The 14,088-nt window shown below is 41.2% G+C and overlaps 1 protein-coding gene across 2 annotated transcripts in view; it reads left to right on the top strand.

The window, feature by feature from the left end:
* Positions 1 to 14,088, top strand: part of METAP1 (methionyl aminopeptidase 1) — a 71,114-nt gene that overhangs the window by 26,566 nt on the left and 30,460 nt on the right. For both annotated transcript variants that reach the window (XM_060299766.2, XM_030865623.2), the window contains exon 2: positions 9,034 to 9,085. Coding sequence is in view for 1 of the 2 variants with exons in the window: in XM_030865623.2 (XP_030721483.1) it covers positions 9,034 to 9,085 (52 nt within the window). In the remaining variant the exon portion in view is untranslated. The remainder of the gene's footprint in view (positions 1 to 9,033; positions 9,086 to 14,088) is intronic.

Here is a 14,088-nt window from a genome sequence, read left to right as displayed (position 1 = left end):
TGCTGGGTGAGGCAAAAGTACTTTGTTCACATAACCTATTTAGAAAAGTTTATAAATAGGTTGTATTGGGTTGCCAGCTATATAAAGGCAGATCTTATTTTGCAGTTTTGATATGCATGAATCTAGTTACCATAGAGTAGTTAAAACCAGTCTCCGAACAACATGAGTAATGACATGAAGTACATAAGACTTCATTGCTAGCTCTTCAGTCCTCAGATCACTGCGTAAATCACAGCTGTGCGTCTTGATCAGTGAGTGACCAGTCCCTCCACTTCGTTCAAAGCCTGTCAGCGATTGGTCCCTGTGCATCTGTCACTCGGTTCTCTTGCAGACAGCAGAGCCTGTAGTTGCCTAGCTTTCTTGTTTCCCAATGATAAACTTATGTGACATTTTACAAAAATGGATCATTGAAAGAAGGAATTGGCTAAAAAAGATGGAAGTGCAGCAAAGAAGTGCTAAGTGTTAATGCTAGAAGTGAAATCTAAATGGAACATAAATGGAGTTGTGGAAGAAACAGCTGACCCAGGGGAGTGTTGACATTGCCCACCTTTCTAGAGACTCTGTAGATGTGCAGCCAGAGGAAGTCGGACAGACTTGTTGACATAAATGAGGAAAATGGTTGTGATGAAAAGAATGATGGTGTCTCAGGGGAAGTGACACCAACAAAAAACTTTACATTAAAAGAACTCTCAGAGGTATTGAGAGTGCAAAGGATAAAATTTGGAAGCTGTTTTAAACCTAAAAAGGAGTATGACAATCTGCCAAGCATAACAAAGATATTCACTCTGTTTACTGAGTTATACAGTGGGAAGAAGGCACACGTGTTCAAATTAGTCTTGATAAGTTTTAAAATAAAGAAATAAAATACCCTAATTTTCAATATATCTGATGTTTTAAATTACAGTATACTAAACAAATATTAGTTTTACTTTTCCAGTTTCCTGTATATTTATAACCTACAGTACGAGAATTTTTCTTAAACATCTTGTTCATTTATTTATTTATTTACTTATTTATTTATTTATTTATGACTGTGTTGGGTCTTCGTTGCCGTGCACAGGCTTCTCCAGTTGCGGCGAGCGGGGGCTACTCTTTGTTGCGGTGCGCGAGCTTCTCACTGCAGTGGCTTCTCTTGTTGCAGAGCACGGACTCTGTGCACGCAGGCTTCAGTAGTTGTGGCACGTGGGCTCAGTAGTTGTGGCTCGTGGGCTCTAGACTGCAGGCTCAGTAGTTGTGGCGCATGGGCTTAATTTCTCTGTGGCATGTGGGATCTTCCCGGACCAGGGATCGAACCTGTGTCCCCTGCATTGGCAGGCGGATTCTTAACCACTGCGCCACCAGGGAAGCCCTGAATATTGCTTTTTACGGTTACAGCTTGTATGATTGTTTACTACTATGCAAAGCAAGGACTGCCTGTATTAAAAATCAGCTTTATGGAGTTCTTTAGGACCATTCTGTGTATTAAAGTTTTAATTTGGGGTGTGTGGATGGAGATCAGGGATGCTGTAAACTCAAGTCTTCATCAGGTTGTTCCTTCATTTAAAACCCTTTAGTGGCTTTTTCTGTTGTCATTAGAATAGACCAGAATTTTTTTTTTTTTTTTTTTTTGCGTTATGCGGGCCTCTCACTGTTGTGGCCTCTCCCTTTGCGGAGCAGAGGCTCCGGACGCGCAAGCTTAGTGGCCACGGCTCACGGGCCCAGCCGCTCCGCGGCATGTGGGATCTTCCCGGACCGGGGCACGAACCTGTGTCCCCTGCATCGGCAGGTGGACTCTCAACCACTGCGCCACCAGGGAAGCCCCAATAGACCAGAATTTTTAACAGGCTCTTATCTCTGCCTCTGTCTTTAGCTCTTGTCTTCCACTTCTTCTCATAGCACTGTGTATTTTTTCTGTTTAGCCCTTATGATTTAAACTATGTAGTAAATTGTGTGATTAGCCATGTAATATTTGTCTAGAATAGGCCTATATTGTTCACTGCCGAATGCCCAGCACCTATGCGCATATAAACATGGGCATACAAGTCTGTTCATTCACTCATTCATACATACAAGTACAGAGTGCACGTTACAACCTCATGGCACTCTGTATTTTATATGTGCATGGATAATTTTTTTTTCTGTGGAGGGGAATGATTGCTTTCCCAAGATTCTCAAAGCCTTCAGTGGTCTGAAAATGTTAAGTCTTGTACTATAGGAATTGATACAGTGAAATGTGTACTCAAGCCTAGATGGTATCATTATACATTAAAGATGTTCACTTTCTAATCTGTATTTGAATATTTGGACATTCAAAATATTATATATGGCCCTGAGCAAGCATTTAAAATTAGTACATTGTCTGTAGAAGATAAAATTCATTTTAAAAATGGTTATTTGTGTTGGGATATATTAATATAGTAGCATTTAAAAAATCTCTATCAATTTTACATAAGATATAAGACAGAGTAGAGTGGCTATTGGGTGGGAAATCGGCTGCTTGGCAAATTTAATCTTCTAGAAAATTGTTGAGTCCATAAATAAGTACATGTAAGTGGAAAAAGCTTCAGAAAGACTGTAGTTAGTCCCTCACCCTGTTTCAGTGTGTGCCCTGATGTCTTGTTAGTCACTGTATTAGTTTCCTGTGGCCGCTGTAACAAATCCCCCACACTGAGTGGCTTAAAACAACAGACGTTTATCCTCTTAGTTCTGGAGGCCAGAAGTCCAAAATCAGTTTCATTGAACCTAAATCAACGTGCTGGCAGGGCCGCGCTCCCTCCAGGGGCTCTGCCACATCACTCTGATCTCTGCCCTCCTAGGAACATTACGTTTTCCTTTTCTCTGTGTGTGAACCCCCCTCTTCCTCCTTCTTACAAGGACACTCGTGATGATGGCATTTAGGGCCAACCTGCATAATCCAGGGTAATTTCCCTATCATAAAATCCTTAATTTAATCACATATGCAGCAACCCCTTTCCCGAATAAGGTAACATTTTACAGGTTCCAGGGATTTTATTATTGCTGCTTTCACCCATCACTCTTCCAGCCCCCTTTTTGTCTTTTATTAAACAGGTGAGTGATTGTTTATCCCAGTGTTCTTTGAGTTTTCGTACCTCATAATCCAATGCAATTTCTAACCAGTATATCCACCAAAACTAAAGTTGTGGAGTTTTTTTTACTGACGTCTCTGTTATTGTTTTTCTACTATGATGAGGAGTCTGGAGGTGGATGTGTTGGGACTTGGAACAGCAGCTCCACAAAGTCATTAGGGACCCAGGCTTCTTGGGGTGTGCTTGTCGTTTTGCAGGCACAGCACTGCTACTTCACTTCAGGCAACATCTCCGGGTTTGAAGAGGGGAAAGGGCAAAGAGTAAAAGATAGGTGTTTCTTTTCTCAGAAGCTTTGCAGAAGCCCCACCCAACAACTGGGCTTACACTTGGCTGGCCAGACTGGGTCACGTGTCCACCTGCAGCTTCAAGGAGGCTGGGAATGTTTTTAGCAGTGTTCCCACAACTCCACTCTAGCAGGATTCTTTGGCTGTTGAGGAAAGGGGAGGATGGCTATGAAGCAGGCAGCTTGCAGTCTGTCCTGGAAAGTGATGAAAGCAGTTCACGTTTCCTTCTACAGCTACAAGGTTTTTTTTTTGTTTGTTTTGTTTTTTGTTTTGTTTTGTTTTGTTTTTTTTGCGGTACGCGGGCCTCTCACCGCCGCGGCCCCACCCGTTGCGGAGCAGAGGCTCCGGACGCGCAGGCTTAGTGGCCACGGCTCACGGGCCCAGCCGCTCCGCGGCACGTGGGATCTTCCCGGACCGGGGCACGAACCCGTGTCCCCTGCATCGGCAGGCGGACTCTCAACCACTGCGCCACCAGGGAAGCCCCTACAAGGTTTTTTTTTATTGGCTGCACTGTGCAGCATGTGGGATCTTAGTTCCCTCACCAGGGATTTGAACCCAGGCCCTTGGCAGTGAAAGGGCATGGAGACCTAACCACTGGACCACCAGGGAATCCCCTAGAAGGCTTTTGTGTATATGATCACATTATCTTTGTTTCTTCCCTAACGGTTGTGGAGAAAACCTGCTTAATGCTGGGTATGGTGATAAGCACTAAGATGTCATACGTTGATACTTGCTATGTGCTAGACACTTTAACTACTTTTATATATGTTAGTTGCATTATCTCCTTTAATCTGCTATGTGATCTTCTCTTGGAGAAAATCAACCCACTTTATAGGTGGAGCAACTGAGGATCCATTAAACTGGTAGTAAGTATCATCATTTCCTAAATTTAAAGGTAAAATTTTAGAGCTTATAATGGTATAGCTAACACATGGTATAGCTTAATCACACCTGTGTTTTCTAGTTCCAGGTTTGGTGCTAAATCAGTGTTTTGAATTGAGTATGCGCAAAACACCCCTCCCCCCCACCCCGCCCAGCCCATTCACACACTGTAAAACAGTGAGAAAGCATGACCTGTAGTCAGGTAATCCTGGTTTTGAGTCCTCCTTCTGCCAGGTACGGTTCTGTTATGTGATAGACAAATTATCTAGTTTATCTGTGCTTCAGTTTTATCATTTGTGAAATGGGGACAGTGCCATCTGCCTCGCAGGGTTTTTGTGAGGATGAAATGAAATATAGGTGTATAGTGCACATATATTTAGTAAATGATAATTTACAGTTTTTACTATGGTTGTCTTCCTATTACAATTCAACATTGAGTTTTCCTTTCTTATGTGATGCAGCGGTCTCCAACCTTTTTGGCACCAGGGACTGCTTTCGTGGAAGACAATTTTTCCATGGACCAGGGTGCGGGGGGGCGGTATGGTTTCGGGATGATTCAAGCATGTTACATCTATTGTGCACTTTATTTCTATTATTATTACATTGTAATATATAATGAAATAATTATACAACTCACCATAATGCAGAATCAGTGGGAGCCCTGAGGTCATTTTCACTTGCCACTCACTGATAGGGTTTTGATGTGAGTCTGCAAGCAATTGATTGATTAAGGTCTCTGTGCAGTCAAACCTCTCTGCTAATGATAATCTGTATTTGCAGCCGCTCCCCAGTGCTAGCATCACCCCCTCAGCTCCACCTCAGATTATCAGGCATCAGATTCTCATGAGGAGCGCACAACCTAAATGCCTTGCATGTGCAGCTCCTGTGAGAATCTAATGCTGCTGATCTGACAGGAGGTGGAGCTCAGGCGGTAATGCGAGCGATGGGGAGCGGCTGTAAATACAGATGAAGCTTCATTCGCTCACCCGCCCCGCTGCTTACCTCCTGCTGTGCGGCCTGGTTCCTAACAGGCTACAGACCAGTACCGGTCTGTGGCTCGGGGGTTGGCAACCCCTGATGTAATAGGTTAATACTGAAGAAATAATTTATTCCTTTTTAGTTCTTGGGACTTTTCGATTAATCTTAATAATCCTCTTTTGTGGTAAAATCATGGAAAAATATTTGTTTTTCTACCTATTTCCTATAACTCCATGGTGGGGAGGAATTGATTTTTGTGCCAGTTGTGAGTGGTTTTTGCAGTGACAACAGATAGGGGTACCTCTAGTTTCCTTCCTGTATTAGTTTTCTATAGCTGCCAAAACAAATTACAACAAACTTGGTGGCTTCAAACAACACAGCTTTGTTATCTTGCGGTTCAGTATGTCTGACACAGGTCTCAGGGCTAAAAGCACGTGTTGGCAGGTTGGCATTCCTTTCTGGAGACTCTAGGAGAATGTGTTATTTGCTCTTTTCAGTTTCTAGAGGCTTCTTGCATCCCTTGGCTGGTGGCTCCCTTCCTCTGTCTTCATAGCCAGTGATGTAACATTTCTGTGGCCATGCTTCCATCATTACATCTTTCTCTGACTCCTTCTGCCTTCCTCTTCCACCTCTTAAGGACCCTGTGATCACATTAGTCCCACCTGGGTAAACAGTATAGTCTTCCCCATTCTCCAAGTCAGCTGATTAATAGCTTATATTCCCCTTTACCTTAGTTGTAAACTAACATATTCACAGGTTTTGAGGATTAGGACACGGACGTCTTTAGGCACCATTATTCTGCCTCCTATATCTCCCATCCTCCCCAAAAGACTGAGCTCGGTTTCAGCTTCAAAACTGGAGAAGTCTTTAATGTTGCATACACCTTTTTATACAGTTGAAGTCTGTTGAGGTTGTAGGTTGTAGTAGGAGGTAATGGGTTAATCTGGGATTTTTGACTCAACTGCTGCTGGTTGCGGAAGATGCGAGGGGAGTGAAGGGGAAGTAGTGAAGGTCTGGCTCTGGAGGGGGAAACCAGCGGAGGCTGTTGGGTAAATCTCTAGGGAAAGCAGCTTTTAGCATCACTGGTGTAATGGGTGTTGATTACTACATAGTCCTAGGGATTTTTCTTTATTTCTCCTTCTATTTTTTCTTTAGCTTTCCTCTTATTCCTGGATTTTTTTGTGTGTTTGCAAAGTCAAAACGTTTGTAGGGATTTGTGAAATTTCTTAGTATTTGTATGATTTATTTGAGTAATTTTAAATTATTTGAAGGAAAAACTATAAAAGTCAAAGCATCAGTAAAATCTATGTCTGGTTGAATTCATTTTTCCAATTTATTACTTGAGTTCATTACTTGAATTCAATTTACTACTTGAATTCATTTTCCCAATTCAGTACTACTTACTGGTGTCTGAATTATGTCACACGAACGTATTTTCCCAAGTGAAAAGTCTAGTCTTTCTAGTTATTTATTTATCCATTCTGATCAATATGCAGGTGTTCACTGAAACTCCTCCATGTGCCAGGCGCTCTGCTTGGCTCTGGAGATATAGTGGTAAACTTGACATAGTCCCTTCCCTCATGGAGCTTACAGTCTAGTCTAGTAGGGCTGTCAGCACATAGTAAACAAAGTGGATATGACTAACTGGGAGTCAAACTACTATAAATCATGGAAGAATCTGCAAAATTTTCCTTATTTTTATTTCCCGCAGTGTATGATTACTTCATTGGTTCAGAGTTCTTTTCAAATTCTTCAAAATAATTTGATGACATGAAATTGAAATATAACTATGGCTACTATTTACAATATTGACTAATGTTTTTTGGCTTATTTGAAGTATGTAATCTGAAGTTTAGGTTGCTTTATTTATTTTTTTTGAATTTTATTTCTTTATACAGCAGGTTCTTATTAGTTATCTATTTTATACATATTAGTATATATATGTCAATCCCAGTCTCCCAATTCATCACACCACCACCCACCAACACCCACCACTTACCCCCTTTGGTGTCCATACGTTTGTTCTCTACATCTGTGTCTCAATTTCCGCCCTGCAAACTGGTTCACCTGTACCATTTTTCTAGGTTCCACATATATGTGTTAATATACGATACTTGTTTTTCTCTTTCTGACTTGCTTAACTCTGTATGACAGTCTCTAGATCCATCCATGTCTCTACAAATGATCCAATTTTGTTCCTTTTTATGGCTGAGTAATATTCCATTGTATATATGTATCACATCTTCTTTATCCATTCATCAGTCGATGGGCATTTAGGTTGCTTCCATGACCTGGCTATTGTAAATAGTGTTGCAATGAACATTGGGGTGCATGTGCCTTTTTGAATTGTGGTTTTTCTCAGGGTATATGCCCAGTAGTGGGATTGCTGGGTTATATGGTAATTCTATTTTTAGTTTTTTAAGGAACCTCCATACTGTTCTCCATAGTGGCTGTATCAATTTACATTCCCAACAGTGCAAGAGGGTTCCCTTTTCTCCACACCCTGTCCAGCATTTGTTGTTTGTAGCTTTTCTGATGATGCCTATTCTAACTGGTGTGAGGTGATACTTCATTGTAGTTTTTTTTTTTTTTTTTTTTTTTTTTTGCGGTACGCGGGCCTCCCACTGCTGCGGCCTCCCCGTTGCGGAGCACAGGCTCCGGACGTGCAGGCCCAGCGGCCACGACCCACGGGCCCAGCCGCTCTGCGGCACGCGGGATCCTCCCTGACCGGGGCATGAACCCGCGCCCCCCGCATCGGCAGGCGGACTCCCAACCACTGCGCCACCAGGGAAGCCCCCTCATTGTAGTTTTGATTTGCATTTGTCTAATAATTAGTGATGTTGAGCAGCTTTTCATGTGCTTCTTGGCCATCTGTATGTCTTCTTTGGAGAAATGTCTATTTAGGTCTTCTGCCCATTTTTTGATTGGGTTGTTTGTTTTTTAGTATTGAGCTGCATGAGCTGTTTATATATTTTGGAGATTAATCCTATGTCCGTTGATTCATTTGCAAATATTTTCTCCCGTTCTGAGGGTTATCTTTTCAGCTTGTTTGCAGTTTCCTTTACTTTGCAAAAGCTTTTAAGTTTTATTAGGTCCCATTTGTTTCTTTTTGTTTTTATTTCTATTACTCTAGGAGGTGGATCAAAAAAGATCTTGCTGTGATTTATGTTAAAGAGTGTTCTTCCTGTGTTTTCCTCTAAGTGTTTTATAGTGTCCGGTCTTACATTTAGGTCTCTAATCCATTAGGTTGCTTTATGAAATGAGTTTTAATATAGGCATTATCATTTTTAAGCTTTTCCAAATATTTAATGTAGTGAAGTTACAGATGTTGATTTTCGCAAATAAGGTTTCCAATAACTATTTCTTATATATAAAGTTCTTTAAAATATTTCTAATTAAGGAAAGCCTGGGGGCTTCCCTGGTGACGCAGTGGTTGAGAATCTGCCTTCCAATGCAGGGGACACGGGTTCGATCCCTAGTCCGGGAAGATACCACATGCCGCGGAGCAAGTAAGCCCGTGCGCCACAACTACTGAGCCTGTGCTGTAGAGCCCGTGAGCCACAACTACCGAGCCTGCATGCCGCAACTACTGAAGCCCATGCTCCACAACGAGAGAAGCCACTGCAAAGCGAAGCCCGCGCACTGCAATGAAGTGTAGCCCTCGCTCACCGCAACTAGAGAAAGCCGTGTGCAGCAACAAAGACCCAGCACAGCCAAAAATAAATAAATAAATAAAATAAATTTATTTTTTTTAAAAAAAGAAAGGAAAGTGTGACACTAATTTTCATGTTTTTTCCTTTTAGGAATGTTTTAAAGGAAGCTGGGCTACTCACAAGTTACTACATAAGAAAGCAAGTAAGTAAAGTCACACATCTCTATACCATTTTTCTTAGAAGTGGCTTTGTGCAGAAGACAAGAATTCTTCCAGCTCTGAAAGCGTATATTTGAATGTTCTGATGGTATAATCCCAAAAGCTAGAATTAGGACATTTTTTGTTCTTTGTGGTATGTAATCATTTAAATAAAACGTGACTAATATCTCTGTTAATCTTGTTTCACATATGTAACATGAAAACATGAGATGGCTGCCACGAGTGGGATCTGGCTTGAGCAATACCAGAGGACATCCTAAACTTTTGGCATCTGGCACCCGCTTTCCTTTGCTAGAAGCGTTTGTGTGTTTTAGGCAAGGGCGCACGAGCTATCTGGCTTCATTTAATCAAATCGCTTTTGTTCTTGTTTAGTTTCAATTTCAGTTGCTTTGTCTAACTCAAAATTGTATCACTTTGTTTTTTGGATGTTTTAATGTTATTCCTTACAGTCTAATGTTTAGTTTTCCTTTTTGAGACACCACAAAGTGAAACTATTGGCTGCTTTTTAGCTATTGCTGTCAACCACACTGATCTATTGCTGATTCGAATGGCCTTTTCTGCTTTCGCGACTCATCCTATAAATTCAAGCCGTTAGTGTGGCTAGCTCAGGACAACTCGTCACAATTACTTGCAAATTGACAAGGGCTTTTTTTCTTATAGCATTGCCATCCTTATGGGTGGATTGGCAGATAGTACGTGGTTCTTGGTATAAGATTTTCTTTCAACTTACTGATCTTGGTATTTTTAGTTCATCTACTTTATATTTTTAAGGAATTTGCTGATTTAATAAAGTTTGATAGATTGTTTTATATGTGTATATACCTTAAAAATCTCATTGAGGTCAGTTTAACCACCATTTCAAGGAAAAGGAAATAAAAATTTAAAAAGACATATATTCTGTGGTTGTATAAAGCGAAGTCTACATTTAACGGAAATGCTAGGCTATTGTGGGAGGAAATGTGGTTAGAGATGAGGAAAAATGATATGAATAAATGAATTTAAAAAGCATAAATGGCAGGATTTGCTACCTGCAAAGTGTAGAGATAGGTTTAAATATGCCATTTTATTTTATTCACTTATACTTTAAATACTGTATATCAAATGTGTTAGGTATTTTTAGAGCTCTTTGAGCCAATTATTAACATTTTATATTCAGGAACTTAAAGCACAGGGAACTGAAGGATTGAGGTGAAAGAGTATGTTACTAAAAGAACTTGGGGCTTCCCTGGTGGTGCAGTGGTTAAGAATCCGCCTGCCAATGCAGGGGACACGGGTTTGAGCCCTGGTCCGGGAACATCCCATGTGCCACAGAGCAACTAAGCCCGTGTGCCACAACTACTGAGCCTGTGCTCTAGAGCCCACAAGCCACAACTGCTGAGCCCTCGTGCCACAACTACTGAAGACTGTGTGCCTAGAGCCCGTGCTCCGCAACAAGAGAAGCCACTGCAATGAGAAGCCCGTGCACCGCAACAAAGAGTAGCCCCCGCTTGCAGCAACTAGAGAAAGCCCGTGTGTAGCAACGAAGACCCAATGCAGCCATAAATAAATAAATAAATAAATAAAGAATGGGTCTCTACTGCAAGTGTTTGCCAACTCATTGAAGTGTGCTTGTTTCTTCAATATTGGGTTTCTAAGGATAGAGCTATTTCATTATGACTTACACTGCAAGAGAATTAAACAGCTGGTGTTTCCTAAGTAGTTGTTACTGCATTGGACTAAGACGGTTTGTGTTTTACTTATACCTCTAGAGTTTAGTATGGTGCCGTGTTTCAGATTGTGCCCTCTTGGATCTTAGGGGATGATTTCTTCAGTGGGTGAGCTTAATATTCTTGATCACTTTGGGCTGTGTTGGGTAGAGTCAGCCCTCAGCTGCCAGCCCTGTGTCTTTCACGCCCTAATAAATTGAACCCAACTACCATTGTGGATGACAGTCCTAGAGGAGGGAATGGTGTGGGGAAAGGTGATCTCCAGGGCTAAGAAGAGTATTGAGAAAGGGATTAGGGGAAAAGAATGTTGGGCTGGGAAGGAACCAGGGCATCTTAAAAGATAGCACCTCATTCCAAGAAATAATAGTGAAATAATGTAGCAAACAGTTCATGTGAACTGATCTCTAATTAAAGATGGCCCAGTTATATTTATGTTCATGAGGGATATTGGTCTGTAATTTGCTTTTAATGTCTTTGACTGGATCTGGCATTAGAGTAATCCTGGACTCATAGAATGGGAAACATTTCCTCCGCTTCTATTTTCTGGAAGAGGTTGTGTAGAATTGGTCTTATTTCTTCTGTAAATGTTTGGTAGAATTCACCAGTGAAATCATTTGGACCAGGAGTTTTCTTGGTTGCAGAAGCTAATCAGGCCTTAGGAATATTTCAAGTGTGAGTTAAATGACTTAAGAGCAGAATTTACTTTTTATGTGTCATAGTAAAGAAGACCAGTTAGGTTGTCAAGTCCTTAAATGCATGTAATGCTGATGCTTGGGTGCATATTTCTTACACATATCTCCTGCCAGAGTTTACACAGTACCATTGCCTTTGATCTGTAAAAGTTGTAGCACTTCACATCTCAATACTATATTATTCTACACTTTTTACACTCACCACTGATATACTCAGTGTGTTTCTTTGCTTCCCATTTTCCTAAAGTAAAAGGTGGACATGGTTGACACGTATCTTTTTATTTATTTATTTATTTTTATTTTTGTGGTGTGCGGGCCTCTCACTGTTGTGGCCTCTCCCGTTGCGGAGCACAGGCTCCGAACGCGCAGGCTCAGCAGCCATGGCTCACGGACCCAGCCGCTCCGCAGCATGTGGGATCTTCCCGGACCGGAGCATGAACCCATGTCCCCTGCATCGGCAGACGAACTCTCAACCACTGCACCACCAGGGAAGTCCCGACAAGTATCTTTTGAATAGCCAAAGATATGATATAAAAACTCATTTAAAAAAAAAAACACAAAAGAAAAACCTCTGTGGGATTCCCTGGCGGTCCAGTGGTTAGTACTTGGCGCTTTCACTGTCATGGCCTGGGTTCAATCCCTGGTCGGGGAAATAAGATCCTACAAGCCGCACAGCGCGGCCAAAAAAAAAAAAAAAACACCTCTAAATAATACTTTTTATTCTACTCTTCTACCCTTCCAAATTAGTGTGCTTGAATTTTGGATTGCAGAGGGAAGGTATTAGGTAATATTTCAAAACCGGTTCCACCAAGTTTTGTGAGCACGGATTACTCTAAGCCTCACTTCCAAGCTGCCGAAATCATGCATTTATTTTGAGTGTTAAATAAACAAATCTATGTAGAGTGCTTGGTGTATGTACAGTGCATAGTAAGTGCTCAGTAGGCATTTAATAATCACCTCTGGGAGAACTGAGTCAGGATTGTGATCAGAAGATTCTGTTCCAGGCAAAGCTTAGATATGGGCAGTTCTTTTGTGGCAGCTGAGGCCACCTGCACAGAACCTTTTAAAGAGGAAAGAAAGAAAGGTGTGCTGTACTTGGTACCTGATCTTGCACATATCAGGTACTCTTTGACACCACCTGCAGCTTACCTGGCCCTGTTGCATTGTGATGTTTGAAAGACAGCTTACAGATGTTCGTTTATGCTGTCCTGTGCTTTCACAGTCCTTTGAAAAAGACCAGTTAGTATGCAATTTTGTTACCAACCCCCAGTCCAATTCATATTTATTAGGTTTCTATTACGTATGTGTCTGGGACTTAGGGGCTTGAATCAATTGATCCGTAAATAGTTTACATTAAGAAAAACTTACTTTGGAAGAGAAACTTTCCCTAAGTAAATTATACCTAGAGACTAGAAAAGGGCTTGCCATATTTCATTCTTATTTAGATAGCTTTTGGGTTATATTATTTGTTGGAGATCTGCTTTCAGTTCTCTTGAAAATCGATTGTGGAATGTTCAGAATCCAGATCAGTAGGAAGGAAAGATTTTACGTCCTTCGTTTTCACCCTCCCTTGGATGATGTTAAAGCAAAAAGCCTGCATCTTGATTGCTGTTCTGTCCTGTTTCTGGTGAAAATTATTCTTGAAGTTTATGATTCAGACAGAAGCGGTTGATGCAATCACAGCTAAAGCAGGTGTAAGTTGGCCTGCATTTTAAACTATTTTCTATAATGTTTGACCCTAGTGGCAGTGAATGGAGTCCATTTCTGTCCTGGAATGAGAAACAGTTTCGTGTGAATGTTAATGTCAATAGGAAACCTTTCCTGAATTTCATAGGGGAGAAAGGTATCTAAAATTTAGTAGTGTAGCAGAGCTTTCCTTTCTCTCTTTCTATTCCTTCACTTTTTTTTCTTTTGGCTGCGCCATGTGGCATGAGGGAATCTTATTAGTTCCCCGACCAGGGTTTGAACCCATGCCCCCTGATTGGGACTTCAGAGTCTTAACTACTGGACCGCCAGGGAAGTCCCCTCTATTCCTTTACGTTTTATGTAATATTATAATTGTATTTTCTTCAATAATGTGAATGGATTGGTGGTATTTTTGCATTCTTTTCAATTGCCCCTCAAGGGCCTTTCAATCCCAAGTTGACCACATGCTCTTTGGAGAGAGTACTGGACTGGGAAGCAGCATTTCCACATTTCTGTGCCCATGTGAACCATATTGCCTCAGTTTCCTCATGTGTAAAATGAGAAAATGAGATTAGATTGTCTTTTTCTTGTTGTTGATAACTTTAGTCACCATGCTGTCCTTTATATCCCCAGGACTTAATTTATCATATGACTGGAATTTTGTACCTTTTGATCACCTTCACCCATTTCACCATTCCTCTTTAGCTTAAGATGACATGATTCCATCTGTCCAAAATCAATTTTAAATAGATTGCTTAAAGGGGGGAGTTTTTTCCTTGTACACTTCTAAAATTATTTGGAGCTTGCCTTTTAAAACCTGTGCTAGCATTACAATAATCAGGAAGACACTGGTGTGCATTGGGAGGTGTATAGGCTGCTACTTGGTGTAGGAGGGATTTGAAT

This window comes from Globicephala melas, chromosome 5 (genome assembly GCF_963455315.2).
Source record: "Globicephala melas chromosome 5, mGloMel1.2, whole genome shotgun sequence".
NCBI classification, from domain to species: Eukaryota; Metazoa; Chordata; class Mammalia; order Artiodactyla; family Delphinidae; genus Globicephala; species Globicephala melas.
Note: the sequence above shows the minus strand (reverse complement) of the source record. Positions and strands in the feature narration are given on the sequence as shown.